The sequence below is a fragment of the Oreochromis niloticus genome, linkage group LG9, assembly GCF_001858045.2.
Source record: "Oreochromis niloticus isolate F11D_XX linkage group LG9, O_niloticus_UMD_NMBU, whole genome shotgun sequence".
Lineage (NCBI taxonomy): Eukaryota > Metazoa > Chordata > Actinopteri > Cichliformes > Cichlidae > Oreochromis > Oreochromis niloticus.
In genome coordinates, this window is record NC_031974.2 from 3880381 (window position 1) to 3899934 (window position 19554).

General features: G+C 39.6%; 1 protein-coding gene across 6 annotated transcripts in view; it reads right to left on the reverse strand.

Annotated features, from left to right (window-relative positions):
- Positions 1-4704: 4704 nt before the first annotated feature.
- Positions 4705-19554, reverse strand: part of LOC102078419 (NACHT, LRR and PYD domains-containing protein 12) — a 52367-nt gene continuing 37517 nt past the window's right edge. For all 6 annotated transcript variants that reach the window (XM_025910398.1, XM_019352776.2, XM_025910399.1 and 3 more), the window contains 11 exons: positions 12053-12229; positions 11220-11396; positions 10555-10728; positions 10016-10053; positions 8459-8529; positions 8012-8094; positions 7010-7224; positions 6512-6771; positions 6011-6130; positions 5772-5901; positions 4705-5666 (listed from right to left, as the gene is read on the reverse strand). In XM_025910398.1, coding sequence (XP_025766183.1) covers positions 5317-5666; positions 5772-5901; positions 6011-6130; positions 6512-6771; positions 7010-7224; positions 8012-8094; positions 8459-8529; positions 10016-10053; positions 10555-10728; positions 11220-11396; positions 12053-12229 — 1795 coding nt within the window. In that variant the 3' untranslated portion in view covers positions 4705-5316. The remainder of the gene's footprint in view (positions 5667-5771; positions 5902-6010; positions 6131-6511; positions 6772-7009; positions 7225-8011; positions 8095-8458; positions 8530-10015; positions 10054-10554; positions 10729-11219; positions 11397-12052; positions 12230-19554) is intronic.

Sequence of the window (19554 nt, forward strand, 5' to 3'; positions counted from 1 at the left end):
TGTACAAAACGGTGATGTCATGTTTTGTGACGAGGACCCAGGCACAGAGAGACTTGATGAATTTAAGAATCTTATGATTTAATAAAGAAATTTGCAGATTTGCACAGAGATGGTAAAATTATGATGACTGATAGCGGAGATGAAGACAACAGAGGATGAGGACAGGGAGGAACAGGGGTTTAAATGCACCAAGGAGACAGTCAGAGGGAACTCGGGACAACTGGAGACATTTAAGGATGCAGGGACCGACAGAGACGGGGAAGAAGTCTCATCGTGATGAGTAAAGTTTATCTGGCCTGGCTGGGCAGCTCTCTGGGTGCTCAGCACCCCCAAAGCTCTGATCCTAGAAGCGCCCCTGGTGTGCACCTGGATAGATGTTTAGGCTGATTTCTGGGGCTTTTCCTCACCAGGGTTGTTTGCCACACAGACGGTCTGTCAAAGTCTGCACTGGCAGCCTTACATAAACCCTCTGAATGTTATCCTGGTCTCTTGTGTCCGGCATTTATTCCTGTTTCCTGTAATTTGCATTGCCACAGTTGGGTGGCAGGCCGAGGTATGTTGTGTTAGCAGAGGCTAATGAAGCTGCAGCAGTACTCTGGATATTGAAAGCTGACAATCAGCACCTTCAGTGCCCCCCTCCCACATTTACATTGCTATACATAGTTTATTGTTCTAAATGTCTCACATGTTCTGTCATATTTCCAACTCTTCTCTTTGTATTTAACAACTTCTGTCTGAAATCCTCACACAGCCTGACTCCTGGTTTGTTTTCACACCTCCTAACTTCACCTTTATTAGCTTTTACATCATGTCTTTCTTTTCTTTACATGACACAGAGAGATGAAAGAGTCGTCTCTCACTGCAGCTTATTTTTATCTGCCATCATCAACCTCATTCACATCTCTCACACACTCAACAACAATTATTTACAATATTAGCAGATATTAACAGAAATGCCACCCACCCATCTGCCCTGAAGCTACTGGGATAAAACAAAAGCCATCTTCATGCTACAGACCTCTGGTCTTTGGTGTCACACATGCTGTCCTCTTCCCTGTCAACTTTTGTATGTGTGACATAGGAAGTCAGAGGAAACTGACTGAAGACTTTTAGAGGAAATTTAATGGCTTAATTTAAAAGCAGAGAGGAAGGAAACAGGAATCTTTGTGATTACCAAACTGTGGTGATTTTAATCACATAAGGAACAGTTAAGACAGATGACTGTATGAATATTAATGCAATGTAAACACATAAAAAACAAACTTCATACAAAATAATTAGAATAATTTCAGTTCAGTTCAGTTCAGTTCAGTTCATTTTTATTTCAAACATATACATTCACCAACATTTCATAAAATCATTCCATACAGTTGTTTGAAAAGGAGTAGGCTGAAGTATATACTTATTTAGCCCTACCCCTTAGGTTTACATCCTCATCATCTAAATTTGAACAACAAAACGTTTACAATGCCTTCAACTTAGAACATAATAATCATCACAAAAAAATAAAAAAAATTGTCATGTTCAACAAGAAAATCAAGAAAATAAACATCAGTTTGACTGCTGTCTTGGGTTAATTGCATTTTCTTCATTCTTATACTTATTTAAAATTTCTTTTTTGAGTTTTATTTTAAACTGGTTTATATCACTACTGACCTTTATTTCTTCTTTTAACTCATTCCAAAATTTAACTCCCGCTATTGAAATAGACATCCTTTTCAATGTTGTTCTTACTTTTTGTAATTTTAAATTCCACTTCCCTCTAAAATTATACCTCCCTTCTCTTTCTAAGAACCATTTACTTATTTCGATTGGGAGCATCCCTTTCCTTGCCTTATATATTATTTGCACTGTTTTAAACTTCACCAGATCCTGGAATTTTATAGCTTGCGTCTTAATAAAGAGCGGGTTTGTGTGAGCCCTATACCCCTCCTGATTTATTAGTCTAATAGCCCTTTTCTGCATTATAATTATAGTCTGAATATTACTTTTATATGTATTTCCCCAAACCTCTACACAATAACTCATGTATGGTAATAGTAAAGCACAATATAACATATACAATGTTTTCCTATCCAAAAATTGTTTTACTTTCCCCAAGACAGCAATGCCCCGTGCTAACTTTCCCCTCACATAAGTGATGTGTGATTTCCAACAGGCCTTATGATCAATGATCACACCAAGAAATTTTATGGTATTAACCCTTTCTAGATATACATTATCAACACAAATTTCAATGTTAATGTTTTTCTTATAGTTTCCGAATAACATAAATTTTGTTTTATTTAAATTTAAGGACAATTTGTTTCTATCAAACCACTTCTTTAATATCTAACTCCTGTGTGATCACCTCCAAAACCTGTTGAAATTCCACACCTGAACAAAGTATATTGGTATCATCTGCAAAAATTACAAACTTTAGTATCTTCGATACTTTACAAATATCATTTATATACATAATAAACATTTTTGGTCCCAATACTGATCCTTGAGGTACTCCACATTCAATATCCATCAGTTTAGATTTAAAGTCATTTATTTGTACATATTGCTGTCGATTCATCACATAGCTTTTTATCCAATCTAATACCACACCCCTAAACCCATATTTTTCCAGTTTGATTATTAGAATTTTGTGGTCAACAGTATCAAATGCTTTTTTTAGATCTAGAAAGACTCCAAGTGCATACTTCTTCTTATCCATACATTCAGTTATTTCTTCCATTAAATCCATCAATGCCAAAACTGTTGATCTGTTATTTCTAAACCCATACTGGCAATTTGCCAACAATTCATGTTTATCCACAAAGTTATCAAATCTCTTTAGAAATAGTTTTTCCAGTATCTTAGAAAACTGAGAGAGTACCGACACTGGTCTATAATTTGTAAAACAATGCTTTTCACCTGATTTATAAATGGGAATAATTTTTGCAACTTTCATTTTTTGTGGAAAAACCCCTTCCTGGAAAGACAAATTAAAAATATATTGTAGCGGTTTTACAATACCATCAATTACTCTCTTTACTGTTACCATATCAATATCATGACAGTCAGTACTTGTTTTGTTCTTAAGTCCACTGACAATATCATATATCTCCTTCTCTTCCACTGCTCTTAAAAACATTGAACTTGCATTCCTTTCAATGTTTCCTCCAGTGTCCCTTTCTATCATATCAACCTTTATTTCCGCAGCCAATTTTGGCCCTATATTTACAAAAAAATCATTGAATCCATCTACTACTTCGTTCATTTTAGTAATAGTATTTGTCCCTTCCATAAAATACCCAGGGTAGTCATTAGTCCTTGGTCCATTTTTTATTATACTATTTAATACCTTCCATATCCCTTTCATGCTATCTTTATTATCTTCTAACTTTTTGATGAAGTATTCTTTTTTACAAGTTCTCATTATGTTAGTTAATTTATTTTTATACTTTTTATATTTCTTTTCAGATTCTGTAGTTCTCTTTTTAATGAAATCTCTATATAAGGTGTTCTTTTTTTTACAGGCATTTTGCAGTCCCTTCGTCATCCATGGTCTTCCTGTATACTTATCTTTCCTGTTGACTTCAATGAGTAGGCTGTTTTTCTCTAATAAGGCCATGAATATGCTTAAGAATGCCTCATAGGCTTTATTGACATCCTTGTGTTTATATACAATAGTCCAATCTTGTTTTATTAACTCATTTTTAAGACACTGCATTGTCTTTTCTGTTCTAATTGTTTTATATATCGTCTTACATTCATTTCTGTGAACTTTATAGCAACAGTCATAAGTTACAAAAACTGGTAAGTGGTCACTTATATCATTTATCAATATCCCGCCTTTTATATTTTCTTCCATTACATTTGTAAAAATATTATCTAATAGAGTTGCACCATGAGTGGTTATTCTCGTCGGTCTTGTTATCAGGGGAAATAATCCCATACAATACATTGAATCAATAAATTCTTCAATACTCTTGTTATGATTTGGGTTCAATAAATCAATATTAAAGTCTCCACAAATAAACATTCTTTTCTGATTCAGATTTGTATACAAGTCCTCCATAATGTCCTTAAAAGTCTCAATCTTTGACCCTGGTGTTCTATATATGCAACTGACAATTATATTTTTCTGTTTTTTCATATTTATTTCCACTGTTATACATTCCATCACTCCATCTACCACCCTCGTCATTCTACTCATTTTTTCAAACCTTAAATTTTTATCAACATAAAGTGCCACCCCACCTCCTTTTTTATTAGTCCTATCTAAATGGAGGAATTCATATCCCTCTATCTCAAAATCCTCTTCTTTTCCAGTGTTTATCCAAGTCTCTGATATTGCTATCACATCAAATGGTTGATTAAACTGTGCTATATATTCTTTAATAAATTGAAAGTTTGCATATAGACTTCTACTATTGAAATGAACCATGGCTATATTCTTACCCCGCTCTATGTTCCTATTAAATTGTTCCATTGTATAATAGTTACAGTCCTTTAACATTTTGGTAAAAAAATTACAGTCAGGATCTATATTGCTATCATACCCCAGTGTCCCAGTTTCAACATCCATTTGATTTGTTACTTGAAATCTGTCAGACATCTGACTTTATTATATATCTTATCCACACACCATCACCTTTAACAATACTTTGCCTAAGCAAGTACCAACCAATTTGACAATTCATTGAAAGTACCCTCGACCATCCCAATTTCACAGTAACATTAATTTGATTGATTCAGATGATCAAGACTGAAAAAAATAAACTTGCAGAGTTGATCCAGAATCCTTCAAACCACGAAAGTTTGAAGACCACAAGCCTTTCCCTTCCAAAATAAAGCACCTTCAAATTGTTATTGTTAATCTGAGTACTTGACTATATAAGAATCAGTCCATTTACCATTTAATCTGGGATTATTTAAAATAGTTTGAGTAAAAATGAAAACTTAATAATAGCATTTCTATCAGTTTAAAACTGATCAACATGTAAACGTGCACATTTCCTGTCTATATGTGTGAGGTATTTTTTTAATCTTTCATGTGACTTTCAGTTCTGCCTCCATCACTGATCTTCTATCGCCATCTAGTGAGAGAAAACTAGAATGACTAAACTTTACAGAAACACCTTTAACATTATGAAGCAGTGAGTTTCATCCGAGACTGAAACTGTTAACAACTCCATCTGATTTTCTGCTCAGCATCCATTCAAACAAGTCCAAGTTTGTTCAAGAGAATCACTTTCAGAGTGATTACAAAAACTCGTCATTTCAAGATTTCACTAAGTAACGTGAGACTTTAGCATCAGAGCCCACAGCTCATGAGCTTCTTTAGAGGTTGTTTTGGCTTCGCTTTGGCACGAGCACTCTGAAAAGGCTTGGGTCCACCTCTTTGAGAACATCGAGCAGATGTCTGCAGGCGTCATTTCCTTTTCGTCGCACGGTGTCGATTATGCATCGCACTTTATTTGCTCTGCTTTTTGTCTCAGATGTCCCAGACTCCATCTCTGCATCAATAATAACTTGACGCTCGAGGAGTTTATCTACAATTTTGTTTAAACCCTCTGCAGACACTCTTTCAATAAACTCTGAGCGGATTGGCAGCAGCTTATCCTCCTCTTTTTTTGTTTTTTGGTGTGCGCCGTCCTCTGGTGAGACTTGGTCCTCTTCTGGGACAAACACTAAAAAGAGACTTAAATATGATTTCAGTTGAACTTTTATAAAATGTCCTTGTAGCAGAAATTTATACAGTCATTTCTGCTGCTGCAGACGAGTGGAACTTTTACCATCACGACGCCAGACTTCATTTCCATCTTGGTCTTTGACTATCAGAGTCACAACTTCCAGCTTTGCAGTCAGGAAAACCTCAAATGTTGGATAGTAATTCGGTCCAAGCTTGTTCCAAAACTCTGCGTGCTGAAAACCAACAAGAATATGTGTTTTTAATAGGGACTAACTGAAAAGTGTGCTTATTTTAGATTTGACTTTATTTTCAGGGGCATTTTATTCACAACTGTTGGCTCACGTTCGGCTGTATCTTCAGGCCCTCGGGTTCACAGTGGACACTGTAACGCTGACCGATGTGAAGCACGCAGTCTGAAGACGTCTCAATGTATTTAGCATCACTGCCTTGTTGCTTTTTAACCTCAGTGGTAGGACATAAAATTATGTTAATGTTCATATGTTGATCTGTTTATCTATAGAAATCACTTATAATTATCAAGTGTTGACTAAAGTGTGGAACAAACGATCCAGTGCAGTCAGTAAACCCAGGTTTACTTTGTCAGTAGGGGGGAGAGAGAACTAATCAACTCTGGATCTTTACTGAAGTCAAGAATAAAGCGCTGTGATTGGTCAGTGAGAGGGAGGTTCTGCAGTCTGAGAAGCTTGACTCTGTGCTTCTACTAACCAATGAATAAAGCCCAGGGTGTCTGCCCCCTACTGGAAGCATCAGAAATCTGCAGGTAAACCATTTGGTTTCTGATGGTGACTACAGAGCGAGACCGCCTGAGTGCTCTATGCTTACCTCTGACAGATGGATTCTTTCATGCAGGAGAAACACGTTGATTTTTGGAGGCACTGTGTCTTTAAATCGGAGGAACAGCAGAACCTGGCCTGGTTCTGGGATTTTAAAGGACTTTTTAACAAAATTCCAGATAAGGCCAAAGGCAGAGAGGTGGGAGACGTTCACAATCACATGCGTGTCGTTGATCCTCATCGGTTTCAAGATGCTCATCCCATCATCAAAGATGTGGGCGACAGACAGCAGGCCATCAACACACAACGCTGTGAAAGCAAAGAGCTGCTGCACTATTTCCTGCTCAGGGATTCATCCTGCACCATTTACTTCTCAACACTTCAGGTAGTTCAAACTAATCACTGTTATCTACAAGTTAGATGCTACCCTTTATTAATGTGTGCAACAAAAATCATAATAAAGTGTTTGTTTTGATACTGAAAACAATTCATCTCAACTGAGCACCACACAGATGTTTTCAGAGCATCATCACAGCACGGTGCTCACCCTCCTTTGTTTCACAGTGTGGCAGGTGGAGCTGACGGACTGCATCCTCAGAGCATGTGATGTTGAACAGCGGCCCTGCAGCTGTTTTTCCAGCTTGTTGAAGGAGGCTCTCATCCCATTGGACATTCCGGTACAGCAGCTCCGCCTCCTGAGCCATGACAAACACCAGTCTGGTCAGAGTACACTGGAACACACCTGGACCAGGACACCTGAACCTGTAGAAGAGGAAAAGATTAAACTAGAATCTAAAAGAAAGAAACCAACGAGAACATCTGAAGCTTCTGTTTGAGTCCAAACTGTCACATCCACCAAAGTGAAGAGATGCTACATCTGTAACTCTGCTGTTATTAATTCTACTCGTGGTTTGGGACGTCTCAGGGTTTGACTCACATGTCATATCATTAGAATACGGTCATGGTTAGTCACTCCGGAGGCTTCGGCCTCTTTGGGGGCTCATAGTAACTTGCCATCGCTGTATTTGAGTTTTATATTATCAGAACACCTCAAATCACACAGAACCCAGATGAACCCCGTCATCTCTAACAGAGCCAGGCATTTATGGAGGATAGGCAGCTGTTACTGGACCTGCACAGCCAAGTGAAGGTCTTGCCTGAAGTCTGACATTATCTCTGTCTGTCACTGAGACGAGGGACGTCAACTGTCTGATCAGTTCCTTCATCACTGATAGTGCAAACTAAAGCTGAATAACTGAGATCTAACTGTGCTGCTGCATCAGAAACTGAAGCTCCAGATGATGTTTCAGTGGAAATGATGTCTGAGTGAGATGGACAAAGGAAAACACAGAGGGAGATGGCTTTGAAAAGCCAAGTACACAAATACACACAACGTCTCATATATTAGACATCGATGGAGAGGAGGAGGTAATTTACTATGTCACACCTCCAGGTGTGCAATACAAATCAGGTCACATCAGAGCATGTGTGACATCATTCTAATGTGGAAGAAGAAGAGAAAGCAGTGACAGCTGTGGTTTATTATCACCTGTAGGACATTTGGGTGGATTCAGTTTGCTCTTCAGGTGTGAAGCTTGATGGTGGCTGGGATTCAGACAGGAACAACATCAGCTGTTTAAAGCACCAACAAACAAGTAAGCAGTGAAGAAACTACAAACCACACAGCGTACACATCAGCAGTTATATGTACATACTTTCAAAACTGGCAGTAAAAGATTGTGATTAATAATACTGAAAAAATGGAGCCATGCAGGATGAAGCTTAAAGCATCCTGATAACGTACATTTAATCAGTGTTGCAGTGCAAGTAAATTCAACACGTGGAGTTAGTTTTGAACTGAAGCCTCCTTTGTTCCATCAGACAAAGTTTAGACTACTACTATGAAAAAGTCTACTGAAGAAAGTCTTTAGTGACCTGCTGAGATTAACAGTCATTACATGTGTAAATGATAAGGATCCGCCTGCTTTTGTCTCACCTTAACTGGCTCTATGTCATCCTCAGATAAATCAGCTAAAGGGTTCATATCCAATGTTTCCTCAGAGTCACCTGATGAGAGACAAACAGCAGAATAATTCAGGATTCCCTGGAACACTTTTCATCAGAGCCGACTGCAGAAGCCCAAAGTGTACTCAGAAATATTTTGCTAGAAGTCCAAACTGATTTTTGTCTGAATAATTAAACAAGATCTGAAAACATGCCATCGTTTTCAGCTGCACCAAAAATAAACTTTTATAGAGCAATGTTTCCCAACCTTTTGGAGCCACGGCACATATTTCAGATTCGAAAACAAACAGATAAAAATGTCACAAAAAGCATATTGATAGTTTTCCCCCACGCACCAGGTACAGTGGAATCCGCTTGGTTTGTCCAGTACACCTTTTTTTTTTTCCTTCTGACCACTACTCATGCAAGGGCCTTCATGTGGTCAGACTGCCTACTTTTTCTTTTAAAATACTTATCTATTGCTATTACACGCTGCATCGTCTCACGGCACTGATTATTATGTAATTTCTTCTTCATCTTCTTTTGTTTTACTGGGAGTTGGCAACCCATTTAATTAGAGCAGGTAGTTGTACTGCCCTCTAGTGGAAGAGAATGTAATTATTCTGCCCGTTACTCACACCAGTTGCTTAGAGTACCCATCAGGTGGAACCAGATAATCTTCCACGGCACACCTGATCATTTGGGAAACACTTTTATAGAGTATATGAATATGTTGACCAAAACTTCAAGCTTTGTTGACAAACAGTTCTTACATCTGTAGGTGAACGTTCATATCACTCATCCATTTTAAAAAGATAACTGTATAAGGAGAGCACTCTTCGAAGCGCACAGTCACAAAGGGGCTTCACAGGTTGGTTGAAAACACATTAAAGAGGTGTGCATATCCCAACATGCAAAGATGCAAGCGTGCATTCTCAATAAATATTTGCATGGAAACATTTGACGTGATCCAATGATGGGGTGTGCAAAATGAAGGAGAAGCTCATCTATGAAACTAACATTTCAACATTCATTTAAAACAACCTGCACACTCAGCCGACCTAACGGGATGATGAAGGAAGGCTGTTTCAAAGTTTAGGCGCTGAACTCCCAATATGAGTGTGGAAGTGTCAAAAGCTTCTGATGCAGTGAAGCTGCTGGGTTAGCGTCTCACATCAGCTATAAGCTTCTCCACGTCCAGGGTTTGAGTGCAGCGGGCTAAGAAAAGATATCTACGAGGAGTTCTGGAGTCCCACATAGTAACCTTCTAATTGTTATGATTTCTGAAACGTGAAATAAACCTGTTCATCATCAAATTACAATTTTGAGCTCCAAACAAGACATTTTAAGGTGTTTAAGGTGTTTTATGGCCTTACAGACCTTGTAGCATTTTAGCACCTATAAAATACTGACATTTTTCAAATATTTCCCACACATCCATAAAACATAATTTATGCAATTTCTATGTTAAAATAAGCACACAGTCATTTACATATTTGATGCTGTTGATTAAATATTGGTGAATATGAGACATCATCTCAGTACTCACAGGCTTTTTCATTGGAAGGTTCAATCGTCCTGTCAACCCTGTAGATACAGACAGAAGAGTTTGAGTACAGAATAATCCATGTTTGCTTGAAGCTTCAGCTTAACTTTATTAATTAAAAAAAAAAGATTTAAAAATGTATTTTTTTTTCTCTCCAGTCAGAAAGTTCTGCACAAAGGTGATGTTTGGTTTGTTGGGTTGCTCTACAATTTTATAGTATCTTTATCTAAAAACAACAACAACAACAAAAATACAGAATATTTATTAAATCACATTTTTTAAAATTTGGTTCAGCTGCACTTAAAAATATGGACTTGAAGCTTGATTTGCCAGATCTGACCAAACTGATAAAAGACTAAAACTAAAGACATTTTCTGTGCTTGTTTTTCATAATTTCAAGTAATGTATTAAACAATATCATTTCAATTAATTTTTTCTGAAGTCAACTTTTTATTTTTATTTTAGTCAAATATTTTTCACATCTACTTTCAGCTTTTAGCTTAGTGTTATTTAACTATAAATAACTGCGACCCTCTACTGACCCCAGAGTCTCCAGTCTCCACTGTGGATTCTCCACAAGCTCAGACAGCTGCCTCAGATCTGATTCCTGCAGGTTGTTTCCTCTCAGGCGCAGCTCGCTCAGATAGGAGGGGCTGGACTTTAGAGCTGAAGCCAGATGCTCACAGCTGATCTCTGACAGATCACAGTACTCCAGTCTGAGTAAAAGTAAAAGATTTAAGATTATTGTACAAACTTTATGCTTGAAATCATATAGTTATCGTTTATGTTATTGTGTACTTTTATTAAACATGCCCGTGACCACAGTTTGACATATTTTTATCCTTTTAGAGCCAACCTTTTTATCTCTAACTTTAACAATTAAGACTCCATTATGAAGAACCACAGTGTGGGTCAGTATATATATTATGTCTGCAGGTCAGTGGAAAAACAACTTGAAAACATGGTGCCTGACCTCAGGAAGAAACCTGCAGTTTCTGGCCATTCTTAGATTGCAGTCATTCTTTGCAAGAATTATCTGAATTACAAATACTAAATTTATGAGAATCCATTAAATTATGTTGAAGACCCATAAACACACACTGAAATTCAAACCCCCTTGAAGCTCTCATGTTCAGCTTTGAAACAAACTTAATTTGGACTTTTTCTTCTCATGTTTATCTCAGCACAACTAAAACATGGTGCTGACCTCAAAGTCTCCAGTCTGCAGTGTGGATTCTCCAGAAAACCACACAGATGCTCCACTCCTGAATCCTGCAGTTTGTAGTTGGAGCTCAGGTCCATCTCTCTAAGAAAGGATGGGTTGGACTTCAGAGCTGACACCAGAAATCTGCAGCTGTGTTCTGACAAGCTGCAGTCCTCCAGTCTGAATAAAACAAAAGACATTTGTAAGCTCAAAAGTTTCTGCTTAAAATTGTTCCGTTTTTCATTGTTCAGAGCCGAAGGGAGAACAGAAAAATGGTTATTAAATGAAAACAATTGCAAATGAAGATTTGTCAGATAAAACTAATAAGTCATTCATTTCAAATCCTTAACCATTGTTTTTTGATTTACTTTAGATGAAGTCAGTGTTTTTTCCATTGATATTTCCTTTTTATAAATTGTATTAACTTGATGTTATTACTATTGTTGTTGTTGTTTTTATTGTGGCTGTTGCACAAATGTGCCATTTCATAGCTTTATTGTAGCTTATACACATTTCAGGAGTCTAGAAACAATAGCCATCTCTTGAACAAAAACCTTTTTTTGGTTCACTTCTGGTATCTTTTGTTCATCCCACATCTCAGTTTATTGTTCTTTATTGTTTGCATTAATAGACCACTGTAGACCATTATTCTGGCCTAGAGTAACTAAACAACAGCTGTTGTATAAAACTGTAGTTAGAAAAGTACCGAAAGTACATAAATGTCAACAGCATCGTCTGAATCTGATTTAAAGCATCAACATGCTACAATGACTGAAATTCCTCGGTTTTAACCGTTATATGATTGGATATTATGTTTCATCACAACTGTGTCTGACCTCAAAGTCTCCAGTCGACAGTGTGGACTCTCCAGAAAACCACACAGCTGCTGCATTCCAGAATCCTGCAGCTTCTTATTGCCACTTAGGTCAAGTTCTCTTAGATGAGAGGGTCTGGACTTTAGAGTTGAGGCCAGATAATCACAGCTAATTTCTGACAAACTGCAGTTCCCCAGTCTGGATAAAGAATAAAATAGGTAAGTTTATCAGACAAAGTTCTGGGATCCGTTCAGGGCTGAAGACGATACAAATTGTAAAAATTTAGGAAACAGAAACTCCAAACAATTAAAACCAAAAGGATGCAGGTTGAAACAGTCAAACCAAAAAAGTCTGCAGCTCCACCACTGGTTACATCTTTAGAAACTGGTTGTTTATAAATCTCCAGGTTTCCAACCTAAAGGTTGAATTTAGCAACTGTTACATAGTGTTAGCCGCTGTTAGCTTGTGTTAGCCACTGTTAGCTTGTGTTACTGAAGCTTGCTTTGAAGTGGAACTAACATTTTGGACTAGGGAATTAGCAAATAGACTCTCATATGATGTGAGAATGCAATCAAACTGTTTATTGGTGGGAAAGTGTGGTTTTTTTAGAACACTGAGGTCAAACATTGTCTGGCACAACAAGTGATGGGAATAACGGCGTTACTTTTTTCAGTAACGGGTAATCTAACTAATTACTATTCCTATCGTTACAATGCCGTTACCGTTACTAACAAGAAAATGCAGCGCGGTCGCGTTACTATTTTTCAACAAACAGACGGTTGAAGCTGTGTTCAGCTCACAGCATCTTATATCAGTTGCACGGAAGTAGCTGTAAGTAATCTGGACGCTACAGCTTTAAGCAGCTGCGCGCGCTCCTGCTGACGGCAATCACTTTCTGGCATACGATCACTTTTTGGCACAACACCTGGAGCTCAGGGGGCAAAACAATCGCATGAGTGCTGCTGTTTGACTGAGGAAGAATAAAGTAGTCGTGGTAAGCTAATCACATGACCACTTCAAGACTACAAAGCAACAAGGTGATATATACCAGTTTTTAGATTGTGCTGATGGGCCACGCAAAACCAGAGTCATGATAAACAATATATACACGTGTTTTTTCCTCAATAGTTTCGTCACATTTACTGTCTAAGGACAGCGCTAGCAAGCACTCTCTGCTTATGAGCAACCCCCCCCCCCAAAAACAGCTCTTTCCTGTTGGTGGAAAAATGCACCATGTCAACCAATCAAAAAATATGGCAAAATATGGCAACATGACATTTGGATGTTTAGGAAGAGGGGGAAGTTTTAGGAGTGACGGCGAGAGAGAAAGAAAGAAAGACAGCAGAAAAAGAGAGAGACCGAGTTTTGAGATGTGAGACATTTGTGACGTTTAGCGTGTTTGGAGTGTGTAGTTAATGTGTTGTCTTGTGTAGTTAGTGTGTAGTGTCGTGCATAGTTTTGTGTTGTGTGTCAGAACAATGAGGCGACTGCTGAATGAAAACAGGAGTGATACACCTGCTGCTGTCAGACCTGCAGGTATCAGGCTGTGCTGTTCTCCTTTATAGTGGACAGAAATGATTTTTTTGGAGTGGCACAAATAATTTGTGGCATCTTATTGAAGAACAGCTGATTGTTCTGTAAATAGTTTGAAATGGTTATAAAAAGGGGGTAAAAGGTAAATGGCTGCAAATAACATTGTTGTTTGTAAAACTTGTGCATATGATTTTAAAATTGACAATTAATATTTGCATTTAAAGTTATGAAATATGATTCAATAAACATGTTTGTGGTTGTTACAGTAAAAAATATAACTTTTTCTACTCGGATTTTTTTTTAAAAATTTTAGATCAATTGTGTTAATACAGTATGTCAAAATGAAAACATAACTGTAAATTCAGACACGCGAGGTTGTGCTGAAAAGGATGATACCAAACAAGGCAAAGTAAATAATTTTTCAAGCTGAAATGTAGAGGTCAAATCAAAAGTAGTTAAAAATGGCCAATTATAACCTGGACCCTGTAACATGTTGACCTATGTTTGCATCAGCCACTAGATGGCACTGTGTTGCTGCAATGTGTGTAATTTACTGGCGAGTAAGAAGCTCAAAAAAAATGGAAAAAGAAAATAAAGTGGAATCGGAGCAGAGATCGGTGTGTGTGTGCGTTTAATAAGAAGCTCGGTATACAGACAAAGATAATACATGGTGTCAGAGTAGCGGTTTTCTACGCAATCCCTCGCCGTCGGACAGCGCAGACATGGAGGCTTACGGCGTTCCCACACCGCACATGGATTGGGACTCTAGCAACCTGCCCAAGGCATGGCGGCGTTTCAAGCAGCACGCCGAGCTAATGTTCGCTGGTCCTCTTCGGGGGAAGGAGGAGGCAGACAAATGCAGCTACCTTCTTCTATGGGTCGGTGAGAAAGGACGGGACGTCTACAACACGTGGACGCTCACCGCAGACAACTCCCGAAAGCTTCAGACGTACTACGATAAGTACACTGATTACATCACACCGAAAGCTAACCCAATCTACGCCAGATATAAGTTCCAAAAGATGCAAGGTGAAAATGAGGCGTTTGAACAGTTTATTACAGAACTGAAACTGCTTGCTAAAGACTGTGGGTATCCAAATACAGATGAAATGGTCAGGGATCGCATCGTATTTGCCACTAACTCGCCACACGTCTGAGAAAAGCTACTCAGCCAAGGCGCAGAGCTCACGCTAGAGAAAGCTATAGATATAGCACGATCACACGAGCTAGCAAAGCAACAGCTAAAATCTATGGGCCACTCCAGGGGCCAAGAAACTGTGCACGCCATCGGCAGGAAACCGCACAGACAAGAAAATCAAACAAGAAGCGTGAAACCAAAAGAACACGCTAATGTAACACTAAAAACATGCAGCTATTGTGCCGGACAACACAGTAATAAAGACACCTGCCCAGCAAAAGGGAAGCAATGTGCAAAATGCAAGAAAATGAACCATTTTGCAAGAGCATGCAGGTCAAAACTCCCTTCGCAGACAAAAGCCCACCTCAAATCAGTACACACTGTGAGAGAGAACATAGAAATGACAACCAAGGACACAGATGAGGAGCAAGACTGTTTCTACATTGATAGCATCACCATAGAAAATGAAGGAAGAAATGATGAGCAAGCATATGCAGACATGCAACTTGGTTTCCCCCCACAGGCAGTGAAAAGTTGACACTGGGGGACAAGCGAACACAATTCCAGCCAACATGTTCCAGACACTCTTCCCACATGTGACACTGAAGCCTGTCACACACAAGCTCACGGATTACGGGGGACACTCACTCAGCGTGGAAGGGAAATGCCAGCTAAAATGCAAACACAAAGACAAAACCCGCACGTTGGAATTCCACGTTGTTAACACAAGCGCCCCACCTGTATTAGCAATGAAAGCTTGCCGTGACCTTAACCTGGTCAGGATCGTGATGGCAGTGATGGAGGAAAGAGACAAGACAACCAACAGTTTGCAGGCAATACTAAACGAGTATGCTGATGTATTTAAAGGGATAGGAGAATTTCCTGGTGAATGCAGTTTCCATGTAAACCCCGCCGTCACACCCACAGTCAGCCCACCTCGTCGGATTCCCATCGCTCTGCGAGCCCGACTCAAAGACGAGCTCGACAACATGGAAAGGAACCAAATCATATGCAAAGTCACAGATCCTACGGATTGGGTGAATGCACTTGTTGTCATGGAAAAACCCAAGACAGGCAGACTCAGAGTATGTCTGGACCCCAGACCCCTCAACAAGGCTATACAAAGACCCCATTACCCTCTACCCACCTTGGAGGATGTCACCACAAAACTTGCTGGGGCCAAGTATTTCAGTGTTTTGGACGCCAGATCAGGCTACTGGGCCATTAAGCTAAGCCACGAATCATCTCTGTTAACCACATTTAATACGGTGTTTGGCAGGTACTGCTTCCTCAGGCTGCCATTCGGCATAATCTCAGCCCAGGATGAGTTCCAGCGACGCATGGATGAGACCTACGAGGGCTTGAGGGGCGTGGCAGCCATTGTGGACGACGTGTTGGTCTTCGGAGGAACCAAACAGGAGCATGACGACAACCTGAGGGCCATGCTGCAGCGCAGCAGGGAGAGAGGTGTAAAACTGAACCCTGACAAGTGCACCATCTGCGTCAAAGAGGTCAGTTACTTCGGTCACACATTGTCACATGAAGGACTAAAACCAGATCCACAAAAAGTAAAAGCAGTCCAAGACATGGCGCCCCCACAGAACAGGGCAGAACTGGAAACAGTGCTGGGGATGGTTAATTATTTAGCAAGATTTGCCCCACACCTGTCAGAGATAAACGCACCGCTCCGCCAGCTGTTGAAGCAGGACAGTGAGTTTGTATGGGACAAGAACCATGACAGTTCCTTTCAACAAATGAAGGAGCTGATCACTAGAGAACCAGGCCCAGTTCTCTCCTTCTTCAACCCCAAGAAAGCGCTACGACTCCAGGTCAATGCATCCAAAAGTGGCCTCGGTGCTGTGATGCTGCAGGACGGCAGGCCAGTTGCCTACGCATCCAAGTCACTTAACAGCACCGAGCAGAACTATGCCCAAATAGAAAAGGAGCTGTATGCTGTTCTCTTTGGCTGCAAGTGGTTCCACGAGTACATGTACGGTCGACATGTGACCATTGAATCGGACCACAAGCCACTAGAGTCCATACTCAAAAAACCACTAGCATCAGCGCCACCACGGCTACAGAGGATGATACTACAGCTGCAAAAGTACAACATCAGCATCATCCACAAGCCAGGGAAAGACATCCCAGTAGCCGACACGCTCTCCCGGAAATCCATAGAGTTCCACGATAAATCACTATGTGATGGGATGGATGCACAGATCCACTCAGTCCTCAGCAACATGCCTGTCAGTGATCAGAGACTCTCAGAGATAAGAAACGAAACAGCCCAGGATCCTCAGCTCAACACTCTGAGAAGGACCACATTGAGTGGATGGCCGGATAAAAGGTCTCAATGTCCGCCTGACATCCAGGAGTTTTGAGTCCGCCTGCACAACTACTCATGAGCCGGAGACTCCGCTCCATCCTCCCTGCAATCAGGGGCGGATCTAGAAGGGTGGCATGGGGTGGCAACTGCCACCCTAAAATGATCCCTTGCCACCCCAAGTGCCACCCCAGTTTTGCATATGATAGCGTTGTTTATTAAAATAAGATAGCATTAACAGTGTGAGCGTAGTTACAGTCAACAGTGAATATAAATGCTAAAACTGAATATATTGCATAGTGTCCCCCCCCCTCCACCGTTAACAAATGGTTCAGCCCATAGCAGGACCGGCTTTTTTCTTGTTTTCAGTAGCAAGCGATGCTTATGATTGTGCCAGAGCACATTTTGAACAACACCATGGGAATTTCGGATTTTACACATTTGGTTGGATGTTACACTCTGGAAATGGAAGGAAGGTGAGTGTTATTAACCCTCTGTGGTCCACGGACACGCTGCACCTCCAAATCACATGACTGATTTAAGCTGACGCAGCAACAAGCTGCAGCCACGCTGAGTCTCTATTTGAGCCCATATTGAAAGTTCGGACTTCAAAGTTTTTAAATTTTAATTACAGGCCAGTAAATCCAGAGTTATGATAATATTTATAAGCCACGCTTTTTTCTAAATACTGTCGTCACGTTTTTGTGTGTGTGTTTTAAGCGTTTTCTAAGGTCAGCGCGAAAACAGTAAAGAAAGAAAAAGAAGCCACCTCTTTCCTATCGGTGGAAAAATGCACCATGTCGACCAATTAAAAAAAAAAGTCAACACGTGAGATTTGGTTGTTTAGGAAGAGGGGAGAGTTTTGGGAGTGACGGTAACGGCAGCGAGACAGAGCGAGCGAGTGAGAGAGAGAGGGAGAGAGAGAGAGAGTTTTTAGATGTGGGAGATTTGTGACGTTTAGTGTGGAGTGTATAGTTAGTGTGTTGTGTTGTCTTGTGTAGCTGTTCTGTTGTGTAGTCGTTTTGTGTGTCAGGGCACTAATGAATGTCACTGAGGCACATTTGTAATGTAAACACTGTCACTAAGTAGAAAACCAGCGGAGTGATACACCTGCTGTTGTCAGGCCTGCAGGTTTATCCCTGTGCTGTTCTGTCTTTTGGTGGACAAACTTTTTTTTACTGGCACACATCATTTGTGGGGCATCTTATTGCAACACCTGATTGTTCTCTCATTTTAGTTTTAGTTATATTTTTAAATGGTTGTACAAAATGAAAAAAACGGCATTTTTAGATAAATAGTTGTATATGTTTACAAAATGTACAATTTATATTTGCATTTCAAGTTATAAACATTTACTCAACATGTCTGTGGGTTTTTTTTACAGTAAAAAATACTACTAGGATTTTAAGTTCTTTGTGTGATTTCAGATCAGTAATACTAATGCAGTATGTCAGTGAAAAAACAACTAAATTCAGTTGAGCTGAAAAGAATGATACCAAACAAGGCAAGGTGAAAAAAAATAAAATGAAACAATCTGAGGGTGAAATACAAACGTAAACTCAAAAGGAGTCAAAAATGTCCGGTTGTATTTCAGACCTCAGTGGGTTAATCCAGTGGTTCCCAAACTTTTTTTGCCAGGCCCCCCTTTTTTACAAGAAAAATGTTCGCCCCCCCCCCCAAACACATCCTCCAAACACACACACCCATATTTTGCTCCATTGCGGTTTATTTCACACCTCAAACATTTAGTAAACAATTAAGCAAATACAAGTGAACGGCAACAAATTACAGGCAGTAATAAAATATACTACTAACTCTTTTACGCTGCGTCCACACCTACACGGGTATTTTTGAAAACTCAGCTGTTTCTATGCGTTTGGGCCTTTCGTCAACACGTAAACGGCGTTGCGATTCCCCGAAAACGGAGATTATTTAAAACTCCTTTTTTAAGTTTATGTGTGGACGAGGATTACAGAGTTCGTCACGCAACGACAAAGGTATGTGCCTCTTTTCACGTCACGCTGTGCGCCACATTATTGTTTACATGAGATGAATTGCAGAATGGCAGATTAACAGTAACAGTATTTTGTCTCTATCTTCAGGTTTTACACGCTTACATATACACATGCAGTTACTGTCCCTCCATTTAGAAAGGCAGAGGCGTCACGGTGTGATTATTTTACCTGTAGTTGTTTTTTTCCCTGTGTGATAATATTCAACATTGCTATCAATACATTTTTCAAAAAATGTCTCTCTGTGCAAAATGGGTTCAAAAACAAAAACATGAACAGGGGGAACAAATTACGGCAGGATCAGCCTGATATTATTTGTATCCCACTGTAACTTTACTGCATAAAGAGCTAACATGTCCAAAATGTCAGGAGTAGTTAGTTATTACAAGAAGTGTTTGTGAACTAAAAATCAAGAATGTGGGATCCTGTTTGTCCGTGATTTGGAGAGCCCAGCGCTGCTCCCGACGCAGGGAAACTAATTTTGCAGGGGAGACCTACCTTGGCACTTGTGCAGGTG